Source organism: Echinops telfairi, unplaced genomic scaffold (assembly GCF_000313985.2).
Source record: "Echinops telfairi isolate 266 unplaced genomic scaffold, ASM31398v2 ScPeMD7_9;HRSCAF=40, whole genome shotgun sequence".
NCBI classification, from domain to species: Eukaryota; Metazoa; Chordata; class Mammalia; order Afrosoricida; family Tenrecidae; genus Echinops; species Echinops telfairi.
The window spans coordinates 77257798-77274655 of record NW_022103906.1 but is presented as its reverse complement, the minus strand read 5'-3'; the positions used below and the strand labels follow the sequence as shown (position 1 = coordinate 77274655).

At 36.8% G+C, this 16858-nt stretch overlaps 1 protein-coding gene across 1 annotated transcript in view; it reads left to right on the top strand.

The window, feature by feature from the left end:
- Positions 1-649: 649 nt before the first annotated feature.
- The window catches only part of ZNF638 (zinc finger protein 638), an 81972-nt gene continuing 65763 nt past the window's right edge, over positions 650-16858 (top strand). Inside the window, exons 1-2 of the mRNA XM_045286584.1 lie at positions 650-731; positions 13199-14702. Coding sequence (XP_045142519.1) covers positions 13401-14702 — 1302 coding nt within the window. The 5' untranslated portion in view covers positions 650-731; positions 13199-13400. The remainder of the gene's footprint in view (positions 732-13198; positions 14703-16858) is intronic.

Sequence of the window (16858 nt, the reverse complement as noted above, 5' to 3'; positions counted from 1 at the left end):
GATGGAATTGTGCACACTTAAAAAAATTTTTAACATTGTAAAAGGTTATAATTTTTATTGTTCAGGGAAGTTGTGTTTGCTGGTTTGGATTGTGGTAAAAATTGATAGCCTTGGAAAATAAAATTGTATACAAAAATGAATTTAAGGAAGTTGACCTAGAAAGATAAACACATTGTTTACATTCCTACTTGCAGGCAGCTTTAAATTTTTGTTAACGATTGGACAGTCTAGACTTAGTGGGTTCCATGTTGCATTCTACTTATTAAAAAACCCTGTTTGAACAGTATTTCATATACAATTCATTTGTATACAATTTCATAAACAATTCATTTCCATACCCTGGTGTGTATTTTTATATAATTATGTGGTGTCCAATGTGTTAAAACATTCTTGAGCATTCTCTCCTGGGTGGTTTTCGTTGGAACGAAATAGGCTAAAGATAAAACAGTTGGAAGAAATTAAGAACAATGGCAACAAGACTCCCTAGCTTTATTGTGTTTCAAAATATATTCATGTCATGTATTAGCTCACATCCAGCCATCACTGTATACTTAATGGATGTCTTATTAGAGTTTTCCTCTTGGGTGCTACTAAAAAGGTGATCTATGGAAATTTTGTTTTTATATAGAGCAAGAAAATCAGACATAGTGTAGTGGCAAGAGACTAGGCTTTGAAATCAGAAGAACTGGATATGAATCCCTATTTTCCTCTTATTCTGTGTGTGACTCTGGGTAAGTTATTTGAGCCCTTTGAACTTTTGTTTCTTTACATGTAATACAATGATAATATTCTAACAGGATTGTTGTGATAATTGAGGAGGGCCGCATCCTTGGTACACATGCTACTCTGTAGAGGCTGCTTTTCTTTTTTTAAATTAAACATTTTACTGAGGCAGCATCTTTTGATAAAAAAGTACAACTGTAGAATATACCCTCCTTTTATTAAAAAAGAAGAGACTTAAGGGAATTAAAGACTAAATAGAATTTTGGGAACTGGAGGATCATTAATCTTTCAGAATGTTTTTGCCCTTATCAACTTCCTGCATGCCTGATGCATGCATGATATGTATATATTCGATGCCCAGATGTTGAATGAATGAACTCTGGTAAAAGAACAGACCCTCAGTTTCAATAGTCCTCTTTCCAGTGGTGCCTTACTGGCGGTTTGAATGGTAGGTTTGAATGGTCAAGCTTTGAGTAAATCTGTCAATTTTTAATAAAATACTTTTATATTGTTTTTCTCATGTAAAACATGTCCACACATAAAATGTGCATACTGATCATAGGAAATTAATGTTTGTGTGGTGGTAAAAAAAAATACATGTTTGTGTTAAGAAACTGCTGCTTAGTATGGTTAAAGTTTGAGCTGTTTTGCAAAGAACAGCTAATGAATTTTGAAATGTGATGGTCTAGACATCCTCCATTTGAAATTAATATAGTGGTAGCTAAAGCTGATATACCCCCAGTTTCTAAGTTTTGTTCATTCTTTCATTTAGTTTAAAGTACATAAATTGTAGAGTGCTACTTAAAAACTTTTTGGTTGTCTATTATCAAAATATGGTTATTATTTATGCATTTTCTGCCATATTTCCAATCTTTATTTTATTGAACTTTCAACTAATTTCCTTATTATTTCTACTAATGGGTGAATATTTCCAACTTTGTTTTGAATTTCTTAAAGAAAGTGTTACGGAAAATACTAAACGTGAAAAAGTGGGGAAGGGAATTATAGACAGAAGAGGGCCTTCAAAAAGTTTGTGAGAAATTTCAGTATTTTGTAATTCTAATTTTCCATGAACTTTTTGAAGCCCCTCTCATAGGGTTTGCCCATGTACCTATATATCACCCAGTTTCAACAGTTTCCAACTAGTGATCAATCTTGTTTTATCTTTAAACAAGCCACTCCTTATATGAAAACAAATCCCATATTATTTCATTAATATGTGAGTTCAGTATTTTTCTCTAAAATGTAAAAATTTTTATTACTCCTAAATTCATAATTTTCATCCTTTAATGTCATTTGCAGTCAGTGTATATGTGCATATTTATACCCACAAATATATTTTTTGGAGTCAGGATTCAAGTAAGGTTCATGTTGCCATGGGTTCATGTCTTTTAAATCTCTTAAGCTCCCCACCAACTTTCTTTGCTTATTAAAGAGCAACAGCTCTTTGAGCACTGCTTCACTGTGCATTGTCTTTCTCTGCACTCAGGTCAGTACGTGTGCACACTCATTGTTTGCTCTCCTTCCCCTCTAATTCCTAGTGACTATCAAAGAATGTTTCTTTATGTGACCCTTAAGGGCATTATGATGAGCAAAAGAAGTGAATCAAAAAGGAAAAAATAGTGTGAGAGACCACTATTATAAAAGAAATGGTTAACACAGAGCCAAGGAAAAAACTTGGCATTTTAGACATTTTGGTGATGTGCTACTTCCTCAACATCTAAATCTATGAGTATGATGTGAATTTTTAAATGTATTCAGTAATTGCATGATCTCAATGTAGGAAATACTGAAGTAGAACTACAAGTAGCAATTCCTGTTTCGATATCATATTGTAACTTTCAGAAATTACTGAAATCTTAATGAAAAGAACAAACACCTGATTTTTTTTTTTGATTTTTTTTCTTTTTTAACATTTTATTAGGGGCTCATACAACTGTTATCCCAATCCATACACACATCAATTGTGTAAAGCGCATTTGTACATCGTTTCTCAAAACATTTTCTCTCCATTTAAACCCCCGACACTGATTTTCAAATAAAGCATTTTGCTTACTTTTTTTTTAAGCACCCAGTACATGTTAGTTATAATTTTAGTTAAATAAGCAATATTCTGAAATGGTACTGTTTGAGGCTCAATATTTCACGTGGCAAAATTGGGGCTGACAATTTCGCCCATGATCACATTTTTAGTAAGCAGCAGGACTAGAATTAAAAACACTCAATCTAGGGTCTGAATTCATAAAAACACTTGTACACACTCTCTAAAGCCAGATTAATAGCACTGGATTTTGTTTATGGGAGTAACCAGTTTGGGATGAAGTCTTCATTGGCACTCTTCCTACAGGGTGGGTATCTTCAAATCAGTGGAAATTTCCCCAAAGATCAGATTATTAAGGATTGTGTAATAAGCTGACTAAGAGTCAATAGTTGGGGGATAAACTTGATACCGAAAAAGAGAAAGATCAAAACTATGTTTTAACGCTGATGCAGATTTTATGCTTGTTGTCATATTTTCCTATAGTCCTTTTTATTTAATTATTAAGTTTATCCAATGTTAGTTATGAACTATTGGATCATAACTAGTTTTGAATGAGTTCAATACCTCGTGACAAATTATCTTTCCTTCCTCTTTTCCTCTGTGTGGACAGTCATCCTCCCCCGCATCAGACTATTTGAAAGTGACTTAGATGCATCATCGTCCTTTACCCTTCAATATTTGACTATTTCTCCACAGGAGATACTGTGTATTATTACTGTGACGGAGTTGCAACTTTGGTATATTTCAGAATCCTAACATTGCTTTTTGAGATTGTCATTGATTTGACAATGTCCTTTATAGCAGACCCCCTCCTCCTCCTCCTCCAGTGTAAGCTTTATTTGCCAGCAGTGTTGTTTGTATAGAATTGTCGTGTGATTTTAGTCTTCTTTAATTTGGAATGTTTCCATAGTTTAATCTTGTGTGAAGTTGACATTTGTGAAGAATACATTCTTTTTACTCTTTTTAGGATATTTGCCATTTTGTAGTTCATGGGCCCTGTTGATTTAGATTCAGATTATACATTGCTGGCCAGAAAATTCACATAAGCTGTACTGTGTCCTCAGGGTGTCACATCTGGCGAGAGGCACATGATGTCAGCCTTCCTCTTATTGTTAATGGTCTCTGTGTCCAATTTTCTTATTAATCTGGGTTGAGGGTGGGGAGGGCACTGTATGTCCTACTCATCCAAATAAGTGTTGGGCTGGTAGCCACAAGTTAAGCAATTCAAACTCACAAGCTGCTCGCATGAAGAAAGATAACGAAATTGTGCTCTTTTAAAGGTTTACAGTTTTAGAAGTCCAAAGGAGCAGTTCTACTCTGTTCTATGGGGTCACCGTGGTCATAATTGACTCGATAGCAATGGTTTGGTTATAAGAATTATAAACCAATCTTTAGTATGATGATTACAAAAATGGTGATTTTTCAAATCCCAGCAATGCCTCTGCACATACCATTGTATTCAGAGCCCGCCCTCATGCAGTGATTGATGGGTTTATGGTCCTTTTTCTTTTTTCTGTGGTGTTTATAATTTACTAGTCTTTGCCTAGACTTTGTTATGTGCCCTATACAGTGGGAGTCCTGGTTCTCAACATCATCAAAACATTTACTCATTATATAAGGTCCCTGAAAATTTGGGGTGGAAAAATGGAATTAAAAAATAATAGAATTCAGAGCAATAACAGCCCCCAATAAAATGATCTTTTAATTAAATAATAATAGACTTGATGGCCAAGCTTTAGAAGCAGCTTCATATATCTAAGGTCGTTTCAGAATTGTACTCATACCACTGCAAAAAAGAAAACAAACACAATTTGGAGTACTCTCCCTTTCTTAAGCTCCCTCTAAGCCCAAAGATATGTAGGTGAAATATCATGTTCATAAATTACTTGAGTTCATTCCCCACAGTTGTTAGGTTATGATACTGATTTGGAATATCGCTTTCAGTGATAGATTCCTCCCCTGCTTTCCATTCATCTTGATTTAATTTTTTTAAAATGGTTTATTACCATGTTTCTGAAAGTCAAAAAGATACAATAAGGTGTACTTTTAAATGTGTCCTTTATATCCAGTACTGTTTGTAGACAAGAGAAGATTTTGTGGATTGACACAGTGGCTATAACAATTGGTCCAAACATGACTACCATTGTGAGTATGGCAAAAGACCAGTGAATGTTTTGTTTCCTTGTACATAACAAGGTTTGCTGCAAATCAGAGATGATTTCATAGCTCCTAACAACAAAGAAGTTTTCACACACCCCCACTCTCCCATGAATGTGAGTTAAAAAATGTATTGCTACCAAATCATTGAAACCTTTATTAAAACTGGGAAGCGATTGTTTCATAAACGTCCTCCTTGTAGGTGTATACACATCTGATGGTAGTGTTTCCATCTCTTTAATCCTTTACAAAGAAATCTCCAACGGCACCCAAAAAAAATAAGAAAAGAAATCTCCAATGGCATTTAGAAATATACGAGAGAGTACACCAAAAAATCAGAATTGCGCTTGGCAGAGCTTTCGTAGTATGCATTCCCCCCCAACTAGGTGAGGATCCAGTAACTCGCTTTGAGTTAGTGCACCCAAGGGTGTCGCCTGGGAAGGTTCTCGTCACTGGATTTTTTCGAAGTTTCACCTGAACCTCATTTTTTGTGATGACCTATTGAAGAGAACAAAATGTGGCTGTGAAAATTTTGTTTTCTGCTTCGGGAATATGCCACAGAAGCTGTTGGGGAAAACCTGAAGTGTACGAATAGCTTTCTCATTTCAAAAAAGGTGAAATGTTGATTGGTAACAAACCTCTTCTCGGCATCCCAAATGAACGAAAATGTCCTCCCTAGTGCAGTTGGGGTTTTTTGCACCAGGTCAGACTGTTAATCACACTTTCTATTTAGAGTTTCTGAAAAGATTGCATAACATTGTGTGACAAAAAAAGTCCTGATTTGTGGCAGACTACTGGACACTGGTTCTGCCACCACAACAATGCACCTGCTCATGCAGCCATCTCTGCCAGTTTTTTGGCAAAAAAAAAAAAAACACCCCAGCATGCCTTTCTTGCCCCATGCACCTTACTCACCTGACCTCATTCTGTGCAACTTCTTCTTGCGTGTGTGAATGAAGAGGGACATGAAAGGACAGCAATTTGCCGACATAGAAGAGGGAGATGCCGTCAGCCATCCAAACAGATTAGTTTAAATTAAATCACAGATTTGACAAATGTATTAAGTGTAATGGAGATTGCTTTGAAGGTGATAGGGTGGTTTTTGTAAAAAATTTTAAACACATAGCATTGAGAAAAAATTCCAGGTCTTTTGGGGTACTGTGTGTGTATGTTATTGGGAGTTAATATATTCCACAGTTAATCATGTCAAGCAGTATTGTACAATTGCTACCACAGTTTTCAAACAATCTTTTCCTTCCTGGACTCCCTTCACATCATCTCCCTTTTACCTATCCTCACTCCCTCCCCCAAAAAACATATTCTACTTGTCCCTATATGTTCAGTAATCCTGGGTTTCATTTACTGGAAAACATATTATACAACTTAAAGAGGGTGACCCCAATGACAACACCTCTGAGATAAACCCTAATATGAACAAACAAAAATGCAGACAATGTTGAGAACCAGATCAGGTCCAGTGTGCATCAGGGGGATCAACTGGCACAGTTTTAACTGTTCAAGTTAGTTAATTCCATTGCTCTAGTTTCATCTCTCCAATGCATTTTATTTAGTAACCACTTCCTTCCCATCCCTCAATTATGGATAGAGGATGAACATAGAGGTTTATTTCCTATGTAGTTCCCACAAATGTATCGTGAGTTCCTCCTGTCAATAGTCTTCTGTAAAGTAGATTCTCACAATTTAGCCTCTGATACTAATCGATTTAGGATTATATGATTTATAATCCTGTGACTGATGATCGTGTGCTTCTTCCATGTGTACTTAGTTGACATCTCATTTAGATGGCTGCTTGTTCGGAGACAAGCCTTTAAGACCCCAGACACTTTTTGTCTAATGGAATCTAATTTCTTTGCTACACAAAATGTCAGTTTTAGGCATCGTTAGTGGACTCAAGTTGTGTTCCTTGAGTTCTGGGAACAAAAATTTTGAAGAGACAAAATTAGTGGTGTAGAGTGGATGCGATAGGGATTTCCAATGAAGTTCTGGTAGGTTGGTTTCCAAATTCAAGTGAGCAAGCACATTATCATGGTGGAGAAGATTCCCTCAGGGCAATTTCCGGCCCTTTCTTCCCCATGCAGTTCTTCTAAGTCCGGGTGATCACCCCGTGTCTGGAAGAGCTGTCATGATGGCCCTGTGAAATCAAAAGCAGTTCTCACAACCTGAGCTGACCTGTCAAATTTAACTGGCTCAGCAGATAGATCCTCTTAGAAAGCCACTATTTTGATTGATGCTTTTAAGGACACCCTAAGGTGTCCTGGTGGTGTAGTGGTTACAAGTATTGTTGCGATCCGTGTGGTTGGCAGTTCGAAAGCCCTCCCTCCGGAAAAAGACTCCCTATGCCAGTAAACAGTTACAGGCTTAGAAACCTATAGGGGGTCTGTTTGAGTCAACGAGGCGGCAGTGAGTTTGGTTTGAGAAGGAATTAATACAAGTGTATTTTTGGGAGCACTTGCAGCCATCCACTGATCGCAGAGACTTCTTTACACACTTCGTTTGGAATAAGCCTGTGAGTGTATGAACTAGAACCTTAGCAGTAATTTTTTACTTGTCCATGTGCCACGGTTGTGTAAGTATGTAGATGTATTTTATTTTCTCTTCTGCAGAAAAGCTCGCATACTGTATATGCCTTTTGTACTTGACTTCAGATTTCAGGTGCCTTGGGGCCAGATTGGTTCACATACCATGTATACTCAAGTATAAGCGGCCCCGATTACTAGCTGAGGCACCTAATTTTACCACAAAAACTGCATTAAAAATGTGTTGAAAAAACTCGGCTAATACACGAGTATATACGGTATGTTTAATTAAAGAATTTGGAAACCCATTTTTAAATACCTTTAGGCAGAGGGGAGCATTTAGACCATGTAGTCCATGAAAGAAGCAGTCAAATTGTCTTGAGGGCAGGGGTCCAGTTAGTCTTTGAGACAATTGGACTGGGTATTGATTGTTCTTGCTGTAATTATGTCATGGTCCTGCTTACCACTTAAATGTCATTATTTTGTCTTCATTATTTGTACATTTGCACTAAAGCAGTAAACAAAACTGTCAATAATAGCATATGAGTTAATATTCATCCTTAATTTCTTTTTCTCATTTCTAGTTTTAAAAAGAATCCCAAGGAAGATTATTTTGGTTCTATCAGCTTGGGTGAGGTGGTTTCTCTTGATTATTTATTGGGATAGCAAGGTACTCGTTTGTGGTGCACATATGTGTAAAAATGGAAATAAGACACAAGGGGGCTTCAAAAATTGGTAGGAAAAGAACTAAAAGATAATGGAATTTTGACAAACTTTGAAGCTCCCTTGTTTATGAGTAATACCAGTTTATAAGAAAGTTATTACCAACATATTGCTATATGAGATTGTTGGGTGGTCCTCAGGGAAATGTCTTCATGAGAATGGACATTCTGTTCAAATTTTTTGATCTACTTAACACCTAAATGGCAGTGAAGTTTGTAATGTTCTTCATATTGTCAAACAATGTTTCTGTTTACTTTTATTTGCTTTCTTTTTCTTGGAGGATCATTTCCTGGAGGTACCACATCTTTTATTTTAAAGCCCAGCTTGATACTCCCTTCTCTACTCTCAGAGCACCTTCAACATTTTGACCTGCATTCCTTTTTTAGGATAGGAGAGAAGAAAACTTCTAATATTTGCTAAGTGAATCTCTGTACATGGTAGAAAAGATTAGCAGATAGAGTGTCAGTTAATACAGGAAAGAAAATTACGCATTGTCTTATGACTGTGTAAACTCAGAGACTTTTGAATTAATTACTCTATGCTATAGCTGCATTTTTGAGTACCAGAGGAACACCGGGTAAGGTATATGGGTATATGTCTGGAAAAAACTGTTAATGATGGTTTAATTTTGTGGAGAATTATTGAGAATTCATGTGCGATTTCACATTGGCCAGTCCATACCTCTAAAGAAAAATTAAGGGCTCTCTTCCTTCATGAAACATTACACCACAATAACAGTGCTTGATTATCCATGATAGTGTACACATTTTTGTGACCACTAAATATCCTGTTTCTGAAGAATATTAAGCATAGAGGAAAATGTGTCAGTTGACATAAGTAGTGCAGTTCTGATTCCATACAGTAAAGTTTGGTGTATCTTTTCTCACCACCTCAACACCCAGAAACACACCACTAGAAAAATCTATATTAGATTATTAGTTTACTTTGGGTGTAGGTTTTATAGGTAAGAGCTTTATTTACTACTGTTTATTAGGGGTTCCTATGGAGATTAGGTACCATCAATTTTATTTTAACTCATAACAACCCCATGTAACAGTAAAACTGCCCTGAATTGGAAAGGAGACCTGCTATGGTATAGAAGGATGAAATCGTGTAGTGGGTGGGAAAGAATGAAAGCAGATATTAGAAATATTGACAGAAATACATAAAATTTTATGGCTCTATTGGGGAATACAGTATTTTTACCTTGGTGACTAAGAATTGGTGTAAAGAAAATCAAGATTAAGGATGGATAGTTTTTGAAGAAAATTTCAAAGCTATTAGGAAGCTGCGTGGGCATTAAGGAGACAGTCTCCATCAAATCTAGCTCTATAATTTTGTCAAATAGTTCTTAGGGAGACGTGAACTTTAACTGAAGCTATATTTTGTCATGTCCCAGAATTTTATTGCTTTATCAGGTAAATATGTTACTAAAAGGTTTTTTGTTTTTTTTAAATAGTAATTACCATTTGGGAAGTAGATCACAAAAGCCTTTCTTAGTCAGTTTTAGTAGGTGTGCTGCTTAAGTTTATGTGTAAACTTAGCTAGGCTATGATTCTCATTGATGGGCAGATATTTCATAGTCATTCTCCATCTTGTGATAGGATGTGAGCAGTCAATCCGTTAAAAGGGGAGTTTCCTTGGGCGATGGCCTCCATATAATATATAAGGATCTTCTAGCAAAGCTCACCCTCTGCTGATTGATTCTTCATCCAATTCATCTTTCTCTGACTTATGGTTCCTGTTAGGTTCATCAGTCACCACAACCATGTTTATCAGGAGGCGCTTCCATCCTGATGCTTGATGCATGAATTTGGAACTTGCCAGCCTTTACAACTGCATAAAATACATGTTTTTACTTCACTGGTTTTTACTTCTCTAGAGAACCAGGCTCACATAGTAAGGAAACTGCTGAGACCTGTCTACCATGTATTTAAAATACCAGGAACATAGTTTCAAACATCGAAGGAGCATACAAACCACCACATATGACAAACTGTGTGTTGCTTTGGTGCTTAGCAGGTCTCGGAGGATATGGAAGCTGACTGCCATATCTGTCTCCAACCAAACCACTGACCTCTGAGCAAGCAGCCAAGAACTTTAACCATTGAATCACCAGAGAGATCACTAAGACTGTGTTAACGTCCCGAAATATTCTGTCTTAAATAATGCCTGTTAGGGTGTGCACTTCACCCCACCATCACACCCCCGAGATCTAACAGGTTATGGGGTAGGGGTGGGGGCAGGTGGGCCTCAGGACCTTGCTACTGTATTGTAAGTATGCAAGGTCCTTTTCAGATTGATCATTGTGCTTTACTAATATCATCTCTGGGAATATGAATAAAAGAAATCTCAGGTTTGGGGGTTGCAAATACAAAAAGAGTTTGATAACATTTTCCAGAGCCTTTAGTGTGCTAATAGGCCTTGTGTACCTGTAAGATTGTCAGCCTGTGCCATTCTTTTATTGCCCAAGGAACTCCTTTGTGTTAGACTTAGCAGTCGCCGAGGAGGCTGATATTCTGTAGAATCGTTTTAAAGAATTGCTCTGCAGTGCTAGGCACATTAGGAAATGCATGGATAACTTTTCACCCTTAAAGTTCTTAAAATTTGCATACTTGCAACACTACTTCACAATTGCATGTAGTAATTAGGTGACTGAATGCAATCTGTACCTTTTCTCAACATGGGCAGGAAACAGGAGCTCTGATGGCATAGTGGGTTACAAATTGGGCTGCTAACTGCAAAGTCAGCAGTTCAAAACCATCAGCCCCTCTTGAGGAGAAAGGTGAGACTTTCTATACCCATAAAGATTTGCAGTCTGGGAAATCCACAGTAACAGTTCTGCCCTATATGGTCACTAGGTTGGTATTGATTTGATGGCAGAGAGTAAGGTAAGTATGCACCTAAAATTAGGGGAGAGCTGTCTTAACCAAATGGAGAAAGTAGTACATACAGAGTTTAAGTATTTGGGTAACTCTTTACTTAAGAGAGGATTGCTTAAAAATAATGAGTATTCTTTGATCATTCAAATGGGTTAATAGACAATTTGAGGGTTGTTTGTAATAGAGTAGGATTATATATATGCTTGGGAAATAATTAAAATTAAATCTTAGAGATTAACTATTTGACCTTAAAACAAAGGAGCAAAGAGAATAAGATACTTTATAGATTTTTAAACAGAAGTAATGTAACAAATATGCAAAGCCCATTAGTCAAACTAGCATTTTACTTACATTATGTATAAGAAAAAAATTACAGTAAGATCTTTGAAAGCAGGAACTTTTGTAACTTGTATAACCTGCTAGAGAAGGAAAGCAACTGTTTTACACTAATGAGCTATGTAGAAAAGTGGTAAGGTTGCATCCCGTCAAGGATTGAAAATTGGCAAGACCTGGAAAGAAAGGCAAATTCCACTGAGCTCTGGTCACCAGAGATTTCACTATGTATAGGAGAGTTACAGGTGAAAGTAAGAAGAGCCCTGGTAGGGAGTGTTTTTAAGTCTTCATTTGCTAACAAAAAGGTCTGGTTCAAAGCTTCCCCGGAGAAAAATGTGGCACTCACCTTTCGGGAAGATCTACAGTCTTTGAAACACTCAAGGGCAATTCTGTACTGTTGTCATAGAGGGTCCATATATCAGTGGGTTTTGGGGGGAGGGGATTTTGGTTTATAGATGAAATTTAATGTAGACCACAGGGATCATCAAATAGTAGCTCTAGTGTGGGTTTTCCATAGATCTCAAGATCTTTCCATAGATCTCACATTTCTTATCCTACATTTCTGTCAGGGAGGGACCTGTTGAGTAAAACCCAAACTTGATTGCCATGGAGTTGATTGACTCAGTGACTGTTGATCAGGGTAGAACTGTCCCATAGGGCTTCCAGGTCTGCAGTTTTAATGAAACTGCCACGTCCTTGCAAGCAGAGTAGCTGGTGGGTTCCATTGGCCACCTTTTCAGTTAGCAGCTGATCAGTTTGACCACTGTGCCACTTGGAGTTGTCCAAGCTTAATCTATGAGAACATAATGGAAAGGAATGTGGCTGTAAGTAGGAGTGGGGAGTGCTACATGCTGGTAGGCTGGGCAATAAGCAGTTTTAATGTTACATTCTTACTCTTAACTGCTAGTAGTTAACCTAAAAGCATGGTTTTAGGAGCCAAATGCAAATTCACGTAGTTAAACTATAAATCCTGACCCATCCACTTAAAAGCATCGTAACCTTAGGAAAGATTACATAACCTTTCTGAGCTTACTATCTTCCTCTGTAAAACTGACCATTTCTCAATAAGTTGTAAGAATTAAATGAAACAATCAATTCATAAAATTACTTTGACTAGGTTGGCTTTGACTTGTTTGGCAAGATGTTTGGGAGTAAAGTTAGCCATTGCTATTATCCATATATATTTGTATTTTCTGTTTTTTTCACTGGAGAGAGTCCAAGAGTAGGATGACTGTTTTGTTACATATTATGTGTTAAAACCAATAATGTTAACTGCATATTGAGTTATTGGCAACATGTTTTTAATCTTAAAAGGAAACAAGTAATAGCAGAAACCTAAACATGTGACATTTATTAGATATGAAAGACCAATTCTTAATGTCTTAGGGAAATGAGTCTCATAAAACTTTAGTTTTACAATTCCTATTTTTACTGTTTGAAAGTCTGATGCCACACATTAAATGTGTATTCATTTCCAAGTGTTCAATGTCTTCATCTTTTCTTTCAACATTAAAGTATGAAATAATCCCCAGTTTTTAAAAGATTATTTCAAAGCTGTAATTACTGCTCAGCACCTTGGACAGCATCCAGTGCAGCATGGCACAGGTGAACTCTGGCTTGAAGTTTGGGTTCTGGATTCAGGGAAGAAGATTGGGGGGAAGTTTAAAAACCTCATACATTCTTAACAGTAAAATTTATAAGATGCAGATGGCTTATTTCAGAATGTTTGACACTGCCTATAGAACCCACTTCATGCATTAGTTTATGTTAAAATGATCTAATATTTGTGTTTTAACTTTCAGCTTTGTGTTATTCTTGGAAAATTTCGCACCACTTGTGAATTCCTTGAACCTGGGCGTTGCAAACCCACTTCTGTTGGGCCCATCTCCTTTGCACTTTGCTCAGATTAAGACTCAGTTGGCGCTTCAGCAGCTGAATGCCGTTGCCTCACATGGTTCTACACCACCTTATCCTTTATTAAATCAGGCTTTCTTGAAAATAGCCATGTCGAGACCCAGGTTTAATCCTCGAGGCAACTTTATACTTCAGAGGCCACGAGCTCCTAACCCTTCTGGAATGAGGCTTCCAGGACCATTTATGAGACCTGGATCTATGGGACTTCCAAGATTTTATGCAGCAGGAAGAGCCCGGGGAATTCCACACAGATTTGCTGGCCATGAATCTTACCAGAATATGGGACCACAGAGAATGAATGTTCAAGTAACTCAACACCGAACTGATCCAAGATTGACCAAAGAAAAATTGGATTTTCATGAAGCACAACAAAAGAAAGGGAAGCTTCATGGTAGCCGGTGGGATGATGAGGCTCCTATGTCTGCCACGGTAGAAGTGAAACAGAGTTCTGTAGCACAGGTTACAGGGGAGAGCCCGAAAGTGCAAAGTCGCTATACAAAAGAGAGTGCCTCAAGTATCTTGGCAAGTTTTGGATTATCTAATGAAGACTTAGAAGAACTCAGTCGCTATCCTGATGAACAGTTAACTCCTGAAAATATGCCCTTAATTTTGAGAGATATCAGAATGAGAAAAATGGGACGCCGATTACCGAATTTACCTTCTCAGAGCAGAAATAAAGAAATAATCGGTGGTGAAGCTGTTTCGAGAAATGTGATTGACTATGGGCATGCAAGCAAATATGGTTACACAGAAGATCCACTTGAAGTTTGCATTTATGACCCCGAAATTCCAACTGATGAGGTCAAGAATGAATTTCAGTCACAGCAGAGTGTTTCTGCATCTGCTCCCTCTTCAAATGTGATATGTAACTCCATGTTTCCTGTTGAAGATGTGTTCAGACAGATTGATTTCCCCAGTGAATCTTCCAATAATCAGCCTTATTTTCCAGTTGAGCGTGGAACGAAGATGTCAGGCATACACATTTCAGGAGGACAGTCAGCCCTTGAACCTGTAAAATCCACAAGTCAACCTGTTAGCCAAACAGTTAGCCAGACGACGAGTCAGTCTGGTACTTCATCTGTGAGCCAGCAGTCTTTTTCTTCAGAGTTAATTTCAACTGTAAGCCAACGAGAACGGATCCCTCGTGAGCCAGTCATCAATTCTTCTAATGTTGGATCAGGAGGGAATAAAAAAGACTACCGGTCAGAGGCTGACGCTCCCATCCAGTCTCCTTTTGGGATTGTGAAAGCATCATGGCTACCGAAATTCTCAAGTGCCCAGAAGATGAAGAGACTTCCAACTCCTTCTATGATGAATGATTATTATGCAGCGTCTCCAAGAATATTTCCACATTTGTGTTCTCTGTGTAACATAGAATGTAGTCATTTGAAGGTGAGTGTTTTTAAAGATCACTGTATCATGATACTCAGCGCCTGTTTCTTGTAAATTTTTGATACATATGCTGGTGTCAACTAAGCATTATGGAAATGGCAGATATAAATTTTCTTTCAACATCAATACTTAGTTGTACTGTATTGGTAGCCCTGGCCTAAGTACTGAATTGAGTTTTAGATTTTTCTGAATTTCTATTATTGGGCATTTCACACTGGTTCCATTTATTTTGAATTTTTAATTAGTTATGTTGAATCCCAGAAAATACTTATACAACATTAGCTACATATTTATGACTATGTCACCTGAGTCACCTTTATATAAATGAGAATTTTACATAATGTTAGTGTGGCAATTCTAAGATGTTGACATATTTGTACTACAGTCTTGTAAGAGACACTGTATTAGAGCCTTGAGTGTATCTACCTATTTTGGGATAAAGTCAGTTAATGTGTATTTAAATAATTTCTGACTCTATACCGACTAGTGGTTTTTAATGTCATGTGAGAGGGTGCTTCCTAAAATAACCTTAGTCCATTGAAAAGTTTGAGTCAATGTGAGTGAGCAGTTATAAGTAGGAATAAAGTATAAAAAGATAGAAATTTGGGCTTAAGAAGAAAGACAATGTTTGGAAAATGATGATGGCAACATATGTAAAGGTTCACTTGGCATAATTGATTTATGGATTGTTATAATACCTGTAAGAGCCCCCAATAAATTTTTTAAAAGAAATTTTAAGGAAAAGAATTTTTAGAAACCCTAGATACTTTTATCATTGTACAGTTACATAGTTGCAGAAGTACTGAAGAGTACATTAGTGGCATAATGTAGAATATACTTAACTGTTTGGTGGTTAACATTTGTAAATTGGGCAAGGATTTTCAAGTATGTTCTATCACATGCTTGGAAGCCGCTTTTTCTAGTTATTGGTGTATACATATATATACACTGAGGTATAAGTATGCTTCCTGACCGTAGATTACAAAGGGTCAAGAGAGAATGTACCATAGGAATAAGCTTTGGTTCAAGGCTATTGCATTGGTTGTGTACTTTGATATACAACTCTATAGTTGATAAGCTTCATAGTGGTTTTTCTTCTTCCATTGCTGCCAACAAGACCTCCTAAGGTTAACTCCAGCCAATGAAGTCATCCTTGCTGTGTATCATGTAGCAAGATAATTCTCATTTTAGCCATATTTGCTGAGTTCTAATAAATTAATTGTCTTACTCCTATTAAAATAAAGGGATAGCAAAGTCTTTCCCTTGAAAAATCTAATTCATAGAACTTAGTTGTCATCTTTAAGTAGGTCCAGTCTACATACTAAATAAAATATTGAAATCTCTATTGTTGTGAGTGAGCACAAGCCCTGAATTTAACCATTTATTTTTAAATTGTAATTAGTCATGGTGCGAAGCCCAGATAAAGAACTTGATGTTTTAATTTTCATTCTGTAGCATAGAAAAGGTACACATTTATTGAGTAAATATTTAAAGATGACCGAAGACTAACTAGATTAGGTGCTAGGATCCCTGGAGGCACCATGATTAAGCTTTCAACTGCCCCAAAAGAGTGGGTAGTATCAGCCACTCTGCAGGAGAAAGATGTGGCTGTCTGCTTCTTTCAAGATTTACAGCCTTGGAAACCCTGTGGGGCAGTTTTACTCTTAGAGTCACTGTTGAGTTGCAATCGACTTGATGGTAATTGAGTTTGATTTATATTAACTCTGGGCAGAAAAAAGCTCTATAAAATTTTACTCCTCTGCTTTAGCAGTTTATTCTGTTTCATTGGGGGGAAATACTATACATTCAAAAAGTGAAACATGAGTGCACAGCAGATGATTCTGTAATTATATTCTTGTTTGAATATGCTATTGGGAAGAGATTTAATATTTCTGTCTCAGTTTCAGGTTTATAGCATTAATAACTTAATATTTGCTGTATATCAATATAATAAATATATTCCCTGCCATCAGGGCTTTCTATAGTCTAGGTAGATGGTGAAAATGGCTAAATGCGAAGTCTTCTGGACTAGAGTAGTGTGGGAGGGAAAACTTTTTTTTTTTTTTTTAATTTTCTTTTTTTTTAACATTTTATTAGGGGATCATACAACTGTTATCCCAATCCATACACACATCAATTGTGTAAAGCGCATTTGT